General features: G+C 59.6%; 6 protein-coding genes across 6 annotated transcripts in view; 4 read left to right on the top strand and 2 right to left on the bottom strand.

The window, feature by feature from the left end:
* Positions 1-729: 729 nt before the first annotated feature.
* On the top strand, positions 730-1,989 carry ACA1_266910 (gammaglutamyl hydrolase (conjugase, folylpolygammaglutamyl hydrolase), putative; the record flags this gene model as incomplete). Its single annotated transcript, XM_004341472.1, has 4 exons — positions 730-929; positions 1,023-1,109; positions 1,195-1,508; positions 1,610-1,989. 4 exons carry the CDS (start codon positions 730-732, stop codon positions 1,987-1,989), a joined length of 981 nt encoding a protein of 326 aa, XP_004341520.1.
* Positions 1,990-2,229: 240 nt separating this feature from the next.
* ACA1_266900 (uncharacterized protein) lies at positions 2,230-4,386 on the bottom strand (the record flags this gene model as incomplete). Its single annotated transcript, XM_004341471.1, has 6 exons — positions 2,230-2,421; positions 2,562-2,708; positions 2,811-2,921; positions 3,050-3,175; positions 3,281-3,375; positions 3,498-4,386. 6 exons carry the CDS (start codon positions 4,384-4,386, stop codon positions 2,230-2,232), a joined length of 1,560 nt encoding a protein of 519 aa, XP_004341519.1.
* A 434-nt stretch (positions 4,387-4,820) lies between these two features.
* Positions 4,821-5,753, top strand: ACA1_266890 (glutathione Stransferase, C-terminal domain containing protein; the record flags this gene model as incomplete). Its single annotated transcript, XM_004341470.1, has 2 exons — positions 4,821-4,928; positions 5,097-5,753. The coding sequence occupies 2 exons, from the start codon at positions 4,821-4,823 to the stop codon at positions 5,751-5,753; spliced, it is 765 nt and encodes a 254-aa protein (XP_004341518.1).
* An 89-nt stretch (positions 5,754-5,842) lies between these two features.
* On the bottom strand, positions 5,843-10,917 carry ACA1_266880 (uncharacterized protein; the record flags this gene model as incomplete). Its single annotated transcript, XM_004341469.1, has 15 exons — positions 5,843-7,996; positions 8,058-8,229; positions 8,310-8,413; positions 8,497-8,582; positions 8,608-8,667; positions 8,741-8,838; positions 8,927-9,001; positions 9,083-9,247; positions 9,337-9,409; positions 9,482-9,598; positions 9,655-9,772; positions 10,012-10,160; positions 10,239-10,329; positions 10,399-10,553; positions 10,638-10,917. 15 exons carry the CDS (start codon positions 10,915-10,917, stop codon positions 5,843-5,845), a joined length of 3,897 nt encoding a protein of 1,298 aa, XP_004341517.1.
* A 608-nt stretch (positions 10,918-11,525) lies between these two features.
* On the top strand, positions 11,526-15,802 carry ACA1_266870 (gelsolin repeat-containing protein; the record flags this gene model as incomplete). Its single annotated transcript, XM_004341468.1, has 9 exons — positions 11,526-11,569; positions 11,753-11,827; positions 11,898-12,346; positions 12,396-12,542; positions 12,624-12,752; positions 12,838-13,018; positions 13,072-13,168; positions 13,277-13,378; positions 13,463-15,802. Coding segments are annotated over 9 exons (3,564 nt in total), but the record flags the coding sequence as incomplete, so codon positions are not given.
* Positions 15,803-16,070: 268 nt separating this feature from the next.
* ACA1_266860 (uncharacterized protein) overlaps positions 16,071-17,051 on the top strand; it is a gene marked incomplete at both ends in the record, with an annotated part of 1,030 nt that continues 49 nt past the window's right edge. Inside the window, 5 exon segments of the mRNA XM_004341467.1 lie at positions 16,071-16,218; positions 16,273-16,363; positions 16,374-16,421; positions 16,466-16,543; positions 16,656-17,051. The exon segment at positions 16,656-17,051 is cut by the window's right edge and continues 49 nt beyond it. Coding sequence (XP_004341515.1) covers positions 16,071-16,218; positions 16,273-16,363; positions 16,374-16,421; positions 16,466-16,543; positions 16,656-17,051 — 761 coding nt within the window.

Here is a 17,051-nt window from a genome sequence, read left to right as displayed (position 1 = left end):
CTGGCCAGATGCCGGTGGGGGGGAGATTTGGGGCTGACAAGTGTCGCCGCCAGCGGTCGACGTTTCTATTTTCTGAGTATTTTAGTGCCGAACGCCACAAGGACCATACCCATATCCCAAACCCAGGCCTAACACAGCAGCTGTCACTACTCAAGCAACACCTTCCGCCTTCTTTGTTCTTCAACAAACACAACCATACCTTCACAACCATCAACCCCACAAGCCTCAAGTACCCGTAACAAGTCACACAAGTCAGGTACCTGAACATCTTCTCCTCCCTCCAGACTTCATCATTCTTCATCTTCTTCCATTCCTGCATCAAATCTGTTTTTTTGCATCTCGAACTGTTGCGGCCTTCACCCCTCTTGCCTCCCTCCCCCTCCGTCGGCTTGGGGCGCAATCGCCCACAGGGACTTGTGACTCGATGACGAAGCAGTTGTGCTACAATCCCCCTCTCCACCACCACCACCGGCGCAAGGTACCTCCTGGGTCGCACCCATGGTCAGGCCATGGTTAGGTTCGGTTCGGTTTGAGGGGGACGGCGCAGTCTACGCCAGCCACACGCCCCGCGGCACATCGTTGTTTCCACAGAAGCAACCTTCATTTTCCTTTTTATGCTAAATTTGCCTATTTTGCTTTTTCTAAATTATTTTTTTAATTTTCTTCTGTGGGATTGATTTTGTTTTGGACATTTAATTAATTAATTTATTTTTGTTATGTTCTGCAGAAATGAGTACCAGTAGTACGATCAAGATCAACGTCACGAGTCCCCGCACCACCAAGACCACGAGACCCGTGTGGGGCGTCCTCACCCAGCCCACCGACAGCGAAGAGCGCCTCGTCGACTTCGAGGAGCGATATCGGGAGTACGTCCCGGCCTCCTTCGTGCGCTGGCTCGAATCGGGCGGCGCGCGAGTCATCCCCATCCAGTACGTCGCACACACACCACACACACACCGCACACGCGTGCGATTTCGCATAAACTGCAAACTGACATAACAAACTCTTGACTTCGCGACCAGCTACGACACAGAAGAGCAAGAGCTGCGACATCTGTTCGAGAGCATCAACGGCGTGCTGTTCACCGGCGGCGAGATCACCGACATCTCGTACGTTCTCTCTTTACTGCCTGTGGTGTGGTGAGGTGGGGGTAATGTGTGTAATGTGACTCACATCTGGTCTGGTGTCGCACAGGAATACGCCGTACGGCCACACGGCGAAGCTGCTGTTCCGGTGGGCGAAGGAGGCCAACGACGCCGGAGACCACTTCCCCATCTATGGAACGTGCCAGGGCTTCCAGCTGATGTGCCAGCTGGCTGCCAACAACTTCACCCTCAAGCAGCGCGTCAAGGGGTGCGTGGGCGTCTCGAAACCGCTCGAGTTCACCCACAAGGCCAAGAGTAGTCGCCTGTTCGGCTCGCTGCCGCAACACGTCTACAGGACCCTGGCCGAGACCCCGTGCGGTGAGCACATGCACAACTACTGCATCACGCCCGAGACATTTGAAGGTACCGCTCTCAGCTCTTCCTACGTCCATTCTTCAAATTCCTCATTTCACCGATGAAAATGCGCATATAAACTCAACTATTTGAATTATGTTGGCGAGTAGAGCACCAAGCGCTGGGCTCGATGTTCGAGGTGCTGGCCACCAACGAAGACGCCGAGGGCAAGGTCTTCGTGACCAGCATGGAGGGCAAGAAGTACCCCTTCTGGGCCGGCCAGTTCCACCCCGAGCGCAACGGCTGGGAGTGGACCGAGGAGGAAGAGATCGACCACTCGCCCGAGGCCATCGTCGCAATGCACCACATCGCCGCGTTCCTGGTCAAGGAGTCGCGCAAGAGCGGCCACCGCTTTGCCGACAGGGAGGAGGAGCGCAAGCGTCTCATCTACAACAACCCGCCGCACCTGCTGCCCACCGAGGAGGAGACCTCCATGTACGCCCAGACCTACTTCTGGCTGCACGACGACGTCGAGGTCGGCCAGGCCTGAAGAAGAAGCAGAAGGTGAGCGAGACGATGATGAAGAAGACGGTACCACAGCACTACACACCAACAACATACCATGAACATATATATACCATTAATGCACGTAGACTGCCTGGGCTCTTAGTGGTCCGGTGGTGGATGTGGCCCGCCACAATGCGGGGTGGGTCACATTGTAAATAAACCAATCACATTCCATATAAGTTGCATCTTGTTGCACGTCAATATATTGATTGCAACATGCATGTTATGTTCCTTTGTTCTTCTTCCTGCGTGTGGAGGAAGAAGTGGTGGTTGGTTGTCGGGCGGCGAGGTGGTCGATCATCTTGAGGCACGCCTCCAGGTCGGCGTTGACCTCCCGCACGGTCCGTAGACTGCCCGCCGTGCCGCCCACGCCCAGGCCCGTTGCCAACGCTCCGAGACTCGCCGCGTCGCTTGACTGCCCGTGCAATAACATCAATGCGTGTCGTGTTGCGTGTGCTGTGTGCTGTGTGTGCCCTTGCCCTTTGAGGCGCAGGCTGCGTGTGCGATGGTGCGTGTTGTGTGTGTGTGTGTGTGTGTCGTGTGAGGAGTGCAAACCACTTCTTGGCTTGGCGGCGGCAACTTAGCGACGGATTGTCGAAGGCCGCGCAGCTGGCTCAGGTATTGGTCGAGTGAGGCCACGTCCGAAGTCTCGTCCCGGGCCTTTGCGTTCTGCTCCTCGAGCACCCGCATCTGCTCGCCCAACTGCGTGCGTCGTGTGTTGTGTGTCGTGTTGCGTGTCGTGTGTGAGACGAATGTCACCGCGCGCGCTGCACTCACAAACCGATGTGAGCAAGGAGAGCGTACGACGGCTCGTTCGCGTTGGATTTTGAGGAGCTCCCTGCGCTTCTTGAGCACCCTTGCACGGCTCTTCGACTCGGCTTGCTTCAGGGCATAGTACGTCGAAGTCGCATCGACCTACACACACCACCGCACCCACCGCACACACGCACCGCCGCACACGCCAGAGAAGAGAGTTTAGAATGTGAAGTCCGTCGCACGGATGATCGGCGGGAAAAGAATGAATGCATCGCATCGCATCGTACGATTTCCTGGAGCGCGTTCTCTACGGCGTCGTGGAAGCGGGCCAATTCTTGGCTTCGCTCGTCGTCGACCTCGCCCTCGAAGCTCACAATTCCGTCCAGGACCGCCCGCGTTATGATTTCAGACTCCTGCGTGGGCACAACACCACACACACGTCAGTCACCCGTGCGTGTCGTGCGTGTCGTGCGTGTTGTGCGTGTCATGTGTCGCGCACGGAGGGAGCCAAATAATACCTTGGCCGTCGGTGGCAGGCCGAGGTCTGTCCAATCGACCCACTTGGCGTCGTCCTCGTGCCCGTTTTCGGCTTCGGTCGTGTCGTCCACCGGCTCTGCAGGCGCCGAGCTCCCAAGTCAGCCACCCACTCACGTCGCTGCGCGTGTGCGGTGGTGCGTGCGTGTGCGTGTGCGGTGGCGTGTGCGTGTGCGTGTGCGTGTGCGTGTGCGTGTGCACCTGTTCTCCGTTTCTTCTTTGTTGTCGGCTCGCCGTTGTGGTCGTCCGCGCGGGTGGCCTTGTCCTTGCCCTTCGCCTCGCGCAGCCGCTCCCGCTCCCGCTCGCTTTCCCGCGCGGCCCGCTCCTTCTCCGCTCGGATCTGCGCCTCCTGCTCCCGCATCCCCTCCACCTCCACCTCCTCCGCTTCCTCCTCTTCCTCCTCGCCTTCCTCGACTTCTTCTTCTTCTTCTTTCTCCATCTCCATTTCTTTTTCTTTCTTCCTCTTCTTGATCTCCTTCGCTTTCGCTTTCTTCGCTTTCTCCTTTTCTGCGTGCCGTTTCCTCTTCTCCTTCTTCGCCTTCTCTGCATGCCGCTCCTCTTCCTCCCTTCGTTCTTTTTCCTCTCTTTCTCTTTCTCTTTCGCTTTCGCTTTCATCGTAGTCTTCGCTTCGCGTTCGCTCTTCCTCCTCTTCGTTCTCTTGCCCTTCCTCCTGCGCCGGCAAGCCGTCGAATCCGTCGTCGTCGTCGTCGTCGTAGGCCACAACGCCGCTGGCCAGGCCGCCACCATCGTCCTCCTCGTACAGGCCCTCGCCGCCATCGTCCTTGCGGGCTGGTGTTGTGTCTGGTGGTCGCGGAGATCGCGTCTGCTGCTGCTGCTGCTCCATCGTCATCCGCCGCTTCTTCAGGGCCGAAGGTGACGCCGGCGTGGCTGGGCTCCGTCGCTTCTGCGCTGATGGCGACGCCGCCTGCTGCGGAGGCGTGCCGACGGCGCTCCGTTCTCGCAGCACTCGCGACGCTGGAGATGGCGGCGACGGCGACTGAGGCGCGGGCGAGGTGGTGGTCTCGCGGGCGTTGGAGGCGTCGAGGTCTTCCTCCTCATCTGCCTCCTGGGCGAGCAGGTTGAGGACCATCCGGAACGATCGCTGCGACGCCGTACGTTGCCTTTTTTTTAATAAATGGCATTTAAATAATTAATTAGCCCCGTTCAATTAGAGTATCAAATAGATTATTTAATTGGATGAAGCACTCAGGGGTTGGTGGCGATTAAACGGTAACAAATAAATTGCAATTATGTAATTTCTGAAGATTGGGGGGGGGGAAATAGTAGCCCGTACTCTTCGCCGCGCAATCGCTTCTGGTTTTCATTGCGTTGCCAGCGTGGCACTAAGGGCGAGGCCACTCGCCCATTCATCATTCCTCGGCCTCTCTGATTACTCCACACAAAAATAAAAGCATATAAACCGGTCGCAACGGTTGGAATGAGAGGAACGCAGAGACAAAACAAGGCTGCCGGTAAAAAAGGGAAACAAAAAAGAAAAAACGAGAAAAGCCAAAAGTAGCCCAGATGGAAGACCTCAGGACAAGCGAAGTATGCCTGTATGGGGCGCCCCTCTCCACCTTCACACGCGCCATCGCCATGGCACTGCACTCCCAGCGAGTGCCCTTCCATCAGGTACCTCGCGCTGCATTTTGCATTTTTCGTTAAATAAATAAATAAATAAAATCAAGACAAAATCATTTGCAGCTCATCTATTATTATAATTCAATATTTTCGTAATAGTATTAATATTGATAATATTGATAGTATTAATATTGATAATATTAATAAATAAAATGCCAGGTGGGCTGCCTGCCGCACTCCGAGGAAGCCTGCAAGCACCACCCGCTCGGCTTCATCCCCGTGCTTGCACACCAACGCTGCCCGGGCGAGGAGCCCTTCGAGGTCTACGAGAGCGCTGCCATTGCGCGCTACCTCGACACCGTCATCTTCCCCGCGGCCCGAGCGCCGAGCGCGCCATCCCTGCGCTCGGCCGACCAAGATCCGCGCACCAACGCCCGCATCGACACCATCGCGAGCCTCGCCGCCGACCACCTCTTCCGTCGCCTCGAATTCGGCGTCGTAAAGCCGCGCCTGGCCCTCGAGCAGCAATCGGCCAGCACTGGCGGCGACCACGAAGCACTCGAGGCCGAGGTCCGGGCCAAGGTGCAGCCGGGCCTGGAGGCCCTGGAGCCGGTGCTGGCCCTGCTCGAGTCCCTGCTTGGCGGCGGCGGTGGTGAGGGCTATTTTGTGGGGGACGATGTGACGTGGGCCGATCTGTTCGTGTACCCGCCGCTGGCCGATCTGCGGGCCACGCCCGAGGGCGACGCGGTGCTGCCGCGCTACCCGCGGCTGGCGGCCTGGGCGGCCCGCATGGAGCAGCGCGAGGAGGCCCGACGCACCTACGACGGCACCGTCGCCAGCCAGCGCCAGCCCAAGCAAAGCCCCGCCAAGTACTAGGGCGAGGACTAAACAGACACGCGTCGTGTGTCGTGTGCGGTGCGTGTGTTGTTTTCGACCGAAAAAGAAAACAACGCGTGCGCTCGGCTTCAGAAGCCCTCGGCACGTTTGCGCTTGGTGCCGGCGGCGGCGGATCGGCGGGTCGCAGAGCTGATGATGGGCGACTTGGGCGAAGAAGCGATGATCGGCGGCGGTGACAGCAACGGTGATGGCGACGGCGGAGAGGGCGAGCCGGCGTAGTCGGCGATGGGCGACAGCATTGGCGCCGAGAGCGAGGGCGAGGGCGCGAGGGTGTGTGAACGCGGGCGCGCAAGCACCGGTGCGGGGGTGAGCGGCGAGGGCGTGAATGGCATAATCGCCGCCACCGCCGCCGTGGTCGTCGTCGCCCTCGCCGGCGTGCCGCGGTCGGAATCCGAGGAATTAGGAGTACTCGGCTGTAGTGGTGGCTGTGGCCGTGGCAGTGGCGACGGCGGCGCGGGCGATGATGACGTGGCCAGGGCCGATGATGGGCCAGCCGAGGTTGGGGTTGATTTCGGGGACAGGAGATCCGTGATCTTGCCCTGGAGGAGTCGCGGCGCAGACTGTCGCCTGGGCGGCCCTGACGACGATGCGGCGGAGAACGGAGACGCGGGAACGGCGCGCTGCTGGCGCGACAGGCGCCTGGGCGAAGTCGTCGTCGTTGTCGATGTGCTCGTCGATGGCGAGCCCTGCGAGGCGATGAGCGACTGCGAGGCCGAGCGCTTTGTCGACGGAAACATGGGCCGCTTGAACGGGCGCGGCGACGTGGTCGGCTGCGACGGCTGCGACTCCGGCTGCGATTGCGAGAAAGGCGGCGAGTTGTTGTCGAGCCGCAGCGGGTCCTCTTCGTCGTCGTCTTCTGCGCTCAGCAGCTCCACCGGCGACGGCGACGCTGCGATGGTTGGGTTTGAATTGAGCACAAACGAGGCCTCCGGCGATGACGGGCTGTTATCCTCCTCCATCTCGTTCTCCTCCTCGGGTAGGTTAAGCTTACGTCGCATCTCGCGCTCGCGATTCTGCCACTTCTTTGCCAGGTCGCCCAGGCCCATCTTGTAGTAGTCCACCTCTTCCTCCTCTTCCTCCTCATTCTCTTTATCTTCATCGTCATCTTCATCGTCATCTTCTTTATCATCGCCACCACCACCATCATCGTAGTCGTTGGCTGACGGCTCAACCCTCGGGCCGCCTATCTCGTAGGCCCAGCTGGCGCTGCCAAAAGGGAGTATGGGCGACGGCAGTGGACTCTGCCCGCCGCCGAACGGGCTCGGGCTCAGCTGGTGGTGGCGAACGCCGCTGTTGACAGGCGTCATGGGGAAGAGCGAGAAGTTGTTGTCGTCGTTCTCGGCGGCCTCGCGCTCGCGTTGCTGTCGGCGCTGCCGCTGCCGCTGGCGTTGTCGCTTGGCAACGGTCCGCTCGCGCGCTCGGGCCTTGGAGTCCTTGGCGCGCTGCGCGCGCTGGGCGTCCTCCCGAGCGCGCCGGTCAGCGTCGGCCAGCAGCCGCCCGAACTCGCCAAAGCCCTCGAGCGCCTCGTCGATCGGCCGCGCGCTGTACAGGCGCTCGAACAGCTCCGTTCGCGTGTCCTTGCGCCGCACGGCCCCGCGCGCGTCGTTGAAACTCGATGACACTCCGCTCCCGGCCGGCGCCGCTGTTGTCGTCGACCTGGCGGCTTCGCTCTCGTTTCCGCTTTCGTTTTCGTTTCCGTTTTCGTGCTTGGTGGCGTACATCTTGGCCAGGAAGCGGGCGATGGCCTGCGGGGAGACGACGAGGCCCAGCTCGCACTTTAGGTGCCAGTGGAGGTCGAACACCGTCTTCTGGCCGCGCCGCAGGAACGCGATGACGTCGCGCAGCTTGTCGCGCAGCCGCTCCTCGTCCTCCCGCTGCGCCATCTGCACGTGCTGGGCCGATGAATCGTATTCCTCGGCCGCGATGTGGTACGCGAGGAGGTCCGTCCGGTCGAGCTTGCAGTGCGGATCGACCTCCGGGCCGGCGTCGGGCCGATGGCGGCGCTGCCCTCGGAAGCGGGCCTCCCACCGGTCCCACAGCTCTACGTCGGTCGTAATCAGCCGCGCGTCGGTGTGGTCCCACATGAGCGACACCGATGGTGGTGGCGGCGATGGTGGCCGCTCTTCTTCTTCCCTTTTCTCGTTCTTCTTTTCCTTCTTCCTTCTCTCTTGCTCTCGCGCTGCTGACACCAGCCGAAACATCTGCATGAAAATGTCGCCTGCCTGAAATTCCAGTTAGCGCCGTGCGGCGTGCCATGCGTCGTGTGCATTGTGTGCGTCGCACCTCGGACATCTGGAACACTTCCATGTGTCGATTGGCGGGCGGCGAGGCAGCGTCTCGAGCAACGTCGTCTTCTTCAGTTGTGACGAAGGCGCATAGTCCGAGCAGGAGTTTGGGCAGGAGGCTGGTCGCTAGCACGTTCCGCACCGGGTCATACGCCGTATACTTCGACTGTCTGCAAGCACCCAATCAGTCTCTGCACACGACTCACAGCACACGAACGACATGCCATGTATGGCAAAAGAAAATACGCACATCACGTCATATTGGCGCGAAGCAAAGACGGAAGGCAGCCCGATCGGCCGCTCGGGGCTGAACACCGTGCACAGCTGGCCCGTTCTGTCCCACACGCCCTTTCCCTGGGCAAAAGGGGTGGGAATGTGAGGAATTTTGGCCTTACATTGGGGGAAGAACGAAAACGAAGAGGCGAGAAATAGGGTACCTCCTCGGCGTGGTCCAGCGCGGGCATCATCAAGTCCATTCCTGAAATGTTTTCGCTCTGCATGTAAGTCATCTGGGCGCGTTTCGCTTTGGTGGTCGAGTGAGCGCGTACCGAGGGTGTACTGGAGGAATAAAATCTCGCCTCGCAAGCGATTGGCTACCAGTATGTACGCTGAATGGGCGGGCGATCACATGTGAGTGATTACCCAGAACTGGGAAGGAAGGGGTGGCGGCGTTGCGCGTACTCGACAACTGCTCGGGGTGTGGTTGCAGGAGGGTGACGAGGGTCGGCGGCTCCTTCAGCATGTGATGGCGCCACGCTAGCAGAGACGACCCGGTATCCCTGCACAGCACGAGATGCCATGCAACAGATAGCGCGGTCAGCAGCGAGGAGTTTGTTTTGTGCGGTTAGCGGCGACGAATGGGCGGACCTCTCGTCAAAGAGCAGGACGTGCTGGGGAGTCGTAATGACGAGGTGAAACGGATGCCAGGGATGTCGTGCAAGACTACGCGCACACCACCGCGCACACACACAGTGTTGGTTGACGGTAAACTTGAATGGGGCCGCGGTAGCGCGAATTGGGTACCCAAGGACGCTCTCCGCCACGGAAGGGAGTGGCAACGTCGACTTGACCGTCTTCCGGGTGGCGAAATCGAAGCGGAGCAGCTCGGGCGCGACCCGTCGCTTGACCATCAGCAGCGAGCGCGGATGCGCGCCAAACGTGCATACGTAGTCCCCGATGCTGGCGCTCCTGCACAGATACGTCGAGGCCCTCACATATTAGTCACCACACCTGCGGCCGCAATGTCTCCGCCAACAGGCGACACGGGCACTACGTACGGGCCGTCGGTGGGCGCTTTTTCAATGACCCGGAGTCGCCCCGGGTTGCTGGCTTCCCACAGGTGAACCGTTCCTGCCCCACCCCATGACAAACACACTGGCGGTGAGGAATGGCAAGAATGCAGTGGGGGGAGGGAGTTAGTACCATTGCTGGTGACGATGACGAGGTCGGAGGTGTGGTGGGAGATTGCGATATCGATGGGCTGCGATGTAAGTCTGATGATCTTCTCCTGCTGAAGTCGGTACGACTGGTTCTCCGTGTCTTGATGAAAAAGATGTACAATGGTTACAACCATAATAGAACGAGACGTAAAACACTTGTGATGAGGGTGGGATTACTCATAATGGAGAAGATGAAGCAGGAGTTGGCGGTCGTAACAGCCACGCGCGGTCGCGGCGGGCCTGCCGCGTCGCTGTTCACGGTGACAGCACGAACCTGGCTGATAGAGCGAAGCGAAGCAATGAATGGATGGTAAGCACTTGTCGGCACTAAGCAGTCGCGGAGACACGTACTTGATACCCGAGCGAAGGCAGCGAGTATCACAAGCGGGAGGCAAGCGGGCCGATCTCGGTTCCGCCAGAGCGCTTAAATGTGGTGATGGTTAAGGAGTCGAGAACATTCGAGACCACGACATTAACGCAACATGACACAACACTACATAACGCACAACACACAACACGCATCATAAGGGTGAAAAAGATATTGAGTGTGTCTCGGCCCAGGCCCGTGACGAATATGAGGAAGGCCGGAAAGCCAGCGGCCGGGGCTACGCAGGCCATGCACTCGGACTTGTCCTCCAAGCCGGCGGCGGCAGAAGAAGTCTCTGATGGGCGAAGCAGAGGGCACACAATTCACCACATCAGCAGCGCACACGTGCAGACCACATCGCAAGGGCGCCCACCTTCTTCGGAATCGCCCAGCCCCATTGCGGCGGCCACCACCGACGGCACAAAGTCCGCACCCGGGCCCTCTTGCACCAGCAGGTGCGTGAGCTGCCGGTAAAGAGCATCACGCCACGCGAGTGTGAAGTTAGCCACAGGGCACCAGTTGGTAATACGCACGGGCGAGGCCACCACAACGCTCACCTGTTCCTGTGGCGCCACGCCGGAGGCTACCGTAAGGGGAGGCGTGACGAGGTCGTTGGCGGACAAAAATGGCTGCGGGGCCATGTGGACCAGCTCGAGAGCGCTCAGGGGCTGCAGACGCGTGCACGCCTCTGCACAAGCACAGACTCATTTAATCAAGAATCAAGAATTAAATCATGCAATAGATAAAATCTCGAGATTACGTCAAGACGCACCCAAAGCTGGCACATCTCTGAGTGTCTCGTCTTCCTCTTGAGCTATGGCACGCGCATAAGTGGAGGTGGCACGTGCAAGGACCTGGATCTCGTCTTCCTTCGTGTGATCTTCTTCATCTTGTGTTTTGCGGAAGCGATTGGCGAGCAGGAATCCGCCGCGCAGACCGAGGTCTATTTCTCCCCCGGTCCGGTACTTGTCCGTCATGTAGGGCATTGCCAGTCCGTACCGGATGGGCCACAGCACAGGCTCTGCCTCGTGCTCCCCATCTTCATCCTCCATCTGCTACTTCCAATTTTCTTCTTACTTTCATTTTACGTTTCTCTATTTCTCTATCGCCATAATATTGTCGACTCTGATTTGGCGGGAAAGGGTTCATTGCTCTGCTGCCCAAGAACAACGGCGGACGTTTTACGCTTGAGGCTTGCCAATCGAGAGAAGCAAAGCGAGGTAAAGAAGTGAACGTGCGCAAGCAGCTGCAAGGATTCTGCTGCGTTTTCTCTGTTCAATCGATTGGATCGGTTTGTGTAGAGAGACAATCAACGAATTTTCCATTCTGCACCTTCCCCTCGCCTCAGTTCTGCATCGAATTTCGAAGCGATCATGAGCAGCTCTACAAAGCCTGCTTCTTCTGCGACGAAGCCCGCCTCGTCTCGCCCTTCTACGACTCGGCCCGCCGCAAATGGCACGACATCGGCTGCGACCTCTGCACGCAAGCCTGCAACCACAGGAACTGCGAGGCCTGCATCTGCTGCGGGAGCGGTGACGAAGCCCAAGCCTACAGTGTCCACCAGCGGCACCTCAGCGGTCAAGCGGCCCAGTTTCGGTTCCGCCACATCCGAAAAGGATAAAGAAAATGGAGTGAAGCGACCGGCAACTCGCCCTGCAGCGACCACAGCGAAGCCCGCAACAAGGCCTGCCAGCACCAGGCCAAGTACGCCTCGCATGCATTCTACTCCAAACAAATTTTACCAATTTCATTGCATTTTTAATGATCTCTGTGTTTGGTGCTTTAGCCACCACTCGCCCGACCACTGTCGCGAAGCCTCCCGGTTCGGTATGTTTACGCCTCTTGTTGTCTCTTATTCTCCTCTCTTTCGTGCTTGCTCATCGATAGCGTGCACAATGGAAAAACAGGCCACTGCTTCGCCCGTGAAGCCCACCACCACCCGGCCCACTACGGCCACAGCAGGTACTCTTTCTTTCGCGCCAAGCTGAAGACAGCCACTTTTTTCGCTTACGCTGCCGCCACACCCGTGAAGTAAAACCGGCATCCGTGAAGCCTGCAACTTCGACCGCGGCGAGGCCCACAACAACCAGGCCCACTGCTGGTGCCGCTGGCGCGACGACCACACGCCCAGCGCCGCGACCCACTGCCTCGACGGCTGCCGCTGGTGTGAGACCCGTCCCTGCCGTGCGGACGGTTCCCTCTCGCGCGGCCACTGCCACCGCCACCGCCACGAAGCCCACGTCGAGGCCGGCAGCCGGCACTACTGGTACCAAGCCTGCATCGACTACGGCTCGGCCCGCATCGTCGACTACCAGGCCCGGCACGGCCACCGCCACGAAGCCCACGTCGAGGCCGACAGCCGGCACGACCAAGCCCGCCATCGCGGTGAAGCCGGCGCCCGGCTCGAGGGTTTCCTCGCCCGCCAAGCCCGGCGTCGCCGCCCCGCGCAGACCTTCGCCGTCGTCGGCCACGTCCTCCCCGGTTCGACCTGTTGCCACTACCAGCGGCAGCAAGCCCGCATCGACCGCAGCCAAGCCGGCCGGCGCGGCGTCCAAGCCCAGCACGAGCGTGTTCCTGTTGCGCGTGAAGGGTGCCGTCACCACCCACGTCTCCGAGATGGAGGTCTCGTATCGCTCCCTCAACAGCGGCGATTCGTTCGTGCTCCTCGTTGGCGATGGTACAACCGCCTCATATCAGCATTATCTTGCATTATCTCGACTTTCTTAACTTCGTTCCCTTCCCCAACCAATACATCAAGGCTCGCGCAAGCTGGCGCGCGTGTTTGTTTGGCACGGCCTGCAGGCCAACCCCGTGGAGAAGGAGGCCGCCGAGGCTCTGGCTCAGCGTGTCGCCCACAGTTTCCAGGATGTCAGCGTCCACGTTCTCCGTACTCCCTCCCTCCCCTCCCCTCACCATCAACCCGGCGTACAACCACTTAAACTCTTTATTTTGTTATGATGCTGGGCCAGCAGATGAGGGCAAGGAGGAATCCAAGAGCAAGTCGGCGGCCTTCTGGACTGCGCTGGGCGGAAAGGGCAAGCCCGCCACTGCGGCCTCGGCCGGTGCCGACGCCCAGGAGGAGACGAAGCCCAAGCCCACCCTCCACCAGTACTCCATCCTCCATCACCTCCACTACCAGGGGGTGATCGCTGGGTAGTGCTTGAAGTGCCAATCTCATATTCAAACTTTCCCCGTGTGTGCTCCAGCGTGTACGAGGATGAGAAGGGCGGCGTGAAGCTCTTCACTCACGAGGGCGCCGCCAAGAGAATCCCCGCCGTCCTGTTCAAGGACAGCGTGTGGCAGGTACGCCTGCGCTGGCCCACTTTCTACGAACTATGCAGCCCTAGCAGTAGCAGGATCGACTCAAAACCCGCAATGCACCGTCTCCCTCATCACCACGTCACCAACCAGGACTCGGCGGTGGTAGCCCTGGACGCGTTCTACCACATCTACGTGTGGGTCGGTTCCAAGGCTTCGGACAACCTCAAGCTAATCGCCCCCAAGCTCGTCTCGGTACCTGGGCTCGACCTAGTGCCTTTGCTGTGCTGTGCCGGCTTTCTCACGGCTCTGCAAACTTTTTCATTTCCCGATGTGCAGGAGACTTTGGTGTCGTCGGTCAAGAACCGGCCCAAGACGTGCCGCATCCGGCTGGTCAAGGCCGGATCCGAGTCTCCCGCTTTCGTCGCGTTCGCCCCCGAGGACTTTGCCCAGCACAACGCCGAGGAAAAGTCGGAGGAGAAGAAGCAGAAGTCGGAGGAGGAGAACGGTTCCGAGGTCCGCACGGACGATCACAAGGAGGAGACTGGCGCCGTCGTCGCTGTTGCCGCCACCCTTGAGGTGGTGGAGTCGAAGCCGGCATCGGCGGAGGAGGGCGACGACCAGAAGGCCAAGGAAGAGGCTGTAGAGGAGGCCACCTCATCGGTCAGCGACGCTGCATCGGTCGACGATGAGGCGAAGCAGCGTCAGGAGGACCAGGAGGACGAGACCGTCGCGGCGCCGGAGAACGGCGAGAAGGCGGCCGACCCCGTGCACGAGGAGAAGGCGCAGGAGGAGGACCAAGAGTCGCAGGAATCCGAGCAACACGATCACCACCACAACGAGGAGGAGGAAGCGGCTGACGAGGAGAAGTCAGCGGTCGAGTCTCACCAGCACGAAGCCAACGTCGACGGCCAGGAGAAGGCGGTGGAGGAGCCGACCGAGGAGGCCGACAAGGCCGAGGAGAGCGAAGCCGGGGCTCCCTCCGAGCTGGAGCAGGAGCATCGCGAGGAGGAGTCAGTCGTGGTCGAACACGAGCCAAAGAAGAGCGAAGAAGAGGGCAAGGAGGAGGTGGTGGCTGCTGCCCACGATGACCATCAGGCCGAGGAGGAGAAGGTGGAGGAAGCGGAAGGCGATGTGGCCGAGCACACCAGCGACGACGCCGACGCCGGTCACAAGGAAGAGGCACAGGAGGAAATAGAGGCGGAGCCCAAGAAGAAGGAAGAAGAACTGGAGGAGGCCGCAGCGATCGTGGAGGAGCTCATCGAGGAAGCGATCGAGGAGGTCGCCGAAGAGGGCGCGGTCCACTCCGCGCACGCCGAGGCAAGCCCCGCGGAGGAAGAGGAAGAGGAGGAGGCCCACGAGGAAAAGGCCGAGGCGGACAAGGTCGAGAAGCAGGAGGACGACGATGAGCAGGAACAGGAGGAGGTTGCCGAGGCGGGGCACGCGAGCGAAGCCGGTGTCGGTCACGAGGAGGAGAAGGAGAAGGAGAAGGAGATCGAAGAAGTGGTCGAGGAGGAGGTGATCGAAGAGGGCATCGTCCACTTTGCCCACGCCCACGCCGAGACGAGCCCCGCGGAAGAGGAGGCCAAGGAGGAGGAGGAGGAGGAGGAGACCACCGTGGCCGAGCCGTCCGAAGTGCAGGAGGAGCCCGAGACGGTCGAGGAGAAGGAAGCCGAGCACCACCACGACGGCGACGACGTGGAAGCGTCCAAGGAGGCGGAGGAGGAGGCGGTAGAAGCCGAGGAGGAGAAGGCCGAGAAGGAGGAGAAAGAAGAGATCAAGGAAGAGGAAGAAGAGACCAAGGAAGAGCCCGAGGCGGCCCAGGTTGAGGAGCCCGAGCACGACGACGATGGTGAGGAGAAGGAGGAAAAGGAGGAAGCCGAAGAGGAGGAGGAGAAGGCGGTCGAGAAGGAAGAGAAGGAGGAAGAAGAAGCGATCAAAGAAAAGGTGCAGGAGGAGGAAGAGGAGGAGCTCGTGGCGCACGCCGATTCCCACGAGAAGCACGGCGAGGAAGAGGAGGACGTCGAGGAGGAAAAGGCCGACAGCGAGGATGTGGAAGAGGAGGTGGTGGCGGTCGAAGTGGTTGTGGCCGAGAAGAAGGCCGACGGCGACGAGGAGGAAAAGGAGGAGGGCGAGATCTACGAGCCCGACGAGAAGGGCGACGAGGAGGAAAAGGCCGAGGAGCATGCTTCGACCGAAGAGGTGGTGGTGGTGGTGGCGACCGAGAAGCAGGAAGAGGAGGAAGAGGGCGAGATCTACGAGCCCGACGCTGATGAAGAGGAAGTGGTGATGGTGGTGGCGACCGAGAAGCAGGAGCATGAAGAAGAGGAGGAAGAGGGCGAGATCTACGAGCCTGACGCCGAAGAAGAGGCGGAGACGGTGGAAGAGGAGGTGGCGGCGGTCGAAGTGGTTGTGGCCGAGAAGAAGAACGATGAAGGCGAGGAGGAGGAAGGCGAGATCTACGAGCCCGACGAAGATGAAGAGGGAGTGGTCGAGGAAGAGGAAGTGGTTGCGGTTCCGTCAGCCCAGGCGAACGAGGAAAAGGAGGAGGAAGGCGAGATCTACGAGCCCGATGAAGACGGAGATGAAGAAGCGGTTGAGGAGGAAGAGGAGGAGGTGATGGAGGTCGCCGACAGCCACCAAATCTCGCCCGAGGAGGAAGAGGAGGGCATGATCTGATCTGATCGTCATCATCCTCATTCACGGTTGTTTCTTTTCTTTGAAGAGCTCACCCAACCGTAACTTGTTTTGCATTATTAAAAGCCCCATAACAAGGATGTACTCTTTTAGGAGGGAACAAGAAAAAGAACAAGAACCATATTTGGACGTGACACATCCATGACAACATACGTTCCAAGCTTGAGAGAGAAAGCAGAACGGAACCCGAACGAAGTGGTGTTCTCCACTTCAACCCGAACGAAGTGGTGTTCTCCACAAGTCGTCCCATATGAAGTACTCGTCTTGGCTTGTGGTCGTACTCATCGTCGTCACCATCATTTTTGCCAACGAGTACCAGTGGATGGTGCGGACTCACTTCTACCGCCCTTTCTACCAAATCACCCCCATCATGAACCTGTCGATGGTCATGTTACCTGGTGTGTTGTAACCAATCGTCTTCTTCATCCAGAGATACCCCTCACAGACAGCAGGACCCTCAACGGAGTCAGTGCCCTCAATTACAAGACCATTACCAACGGGGCTGTGGTTTTGCGAAGAGCCACAGTCGCCCAATGCCTTGCTGTTTGAAAAGTACCTCGGACCCCTCCGGAGAGGCGAGGCCTCGGTCGCCCTCTGTGGAGTACACGAGAACGCCTACAGCCTCCAGCCGCAGGCCACTCTCAGGTACCACCCCCCGCCCCACACTACGAAGCTGAAGAAGAAGAGGAGGAAAGAAGAAGACCATAAGCTCAAGTGTACATCGTATGCGTGTGCGTGCGTGTGTGTTTCTGTGTGAGCGTGTGTGTGTGTGTGTGTGGTTGTGTGTGCGCGCGCGCGCGTGTGTGTGCGTGGTGCGTGTGTGCGTGTGGTACAGAGTGCTGCTACTGGGCTTGGGAGATGACCCAAGCCACGTCGAGTGGAGCTATGCCATGTGGAAAGCGTACACCTGCCAACCGTTTCGCGGAGTAGAAGAGGAGGTGCTGACCTCTCTGATGTCAATTGGCGCGAACAGGAGCTTTGGCGAGAAGCTGCAGATGCACGTCGTCGAGAAAGATCAGCGACTGGCCCAGGAGTGGCATGAGCAGGGGAAGATGGCGCACGGAGACATGGACGTCACAATCCACACCCGCGACACCGACCCTGTGCTCCTCTCTCGCAGGGTGTCCTTTGACATCGTGATCGAGTCTGCAACCTTCAGAGATCGCCAGACCTCGCCCGTCTCCGGCATCATCCCCCTCATGAGCGCCGGAGGCCTGTACTTCCTCTCTGG

This window comes from Acanthamoeba castellanii (assembly GCF_000313135.1).
Source record: "Acanthamoeba castellanii str. Neff unplaced genomic scaffold scf7180000084770, whole genome shotgun sequence".
Classification (NCBI taxonomy): Eukaryota; Discosea; order Longamoebia; family Acanthamoebidae; genus Acanthamoeba; species Acanthamoeba castellanii.
The sequence above is the reverse complement of the archived record's forward strand: the minus strand, read 5'-3'. Positions and strand labels throughout refer to the sequence as shown.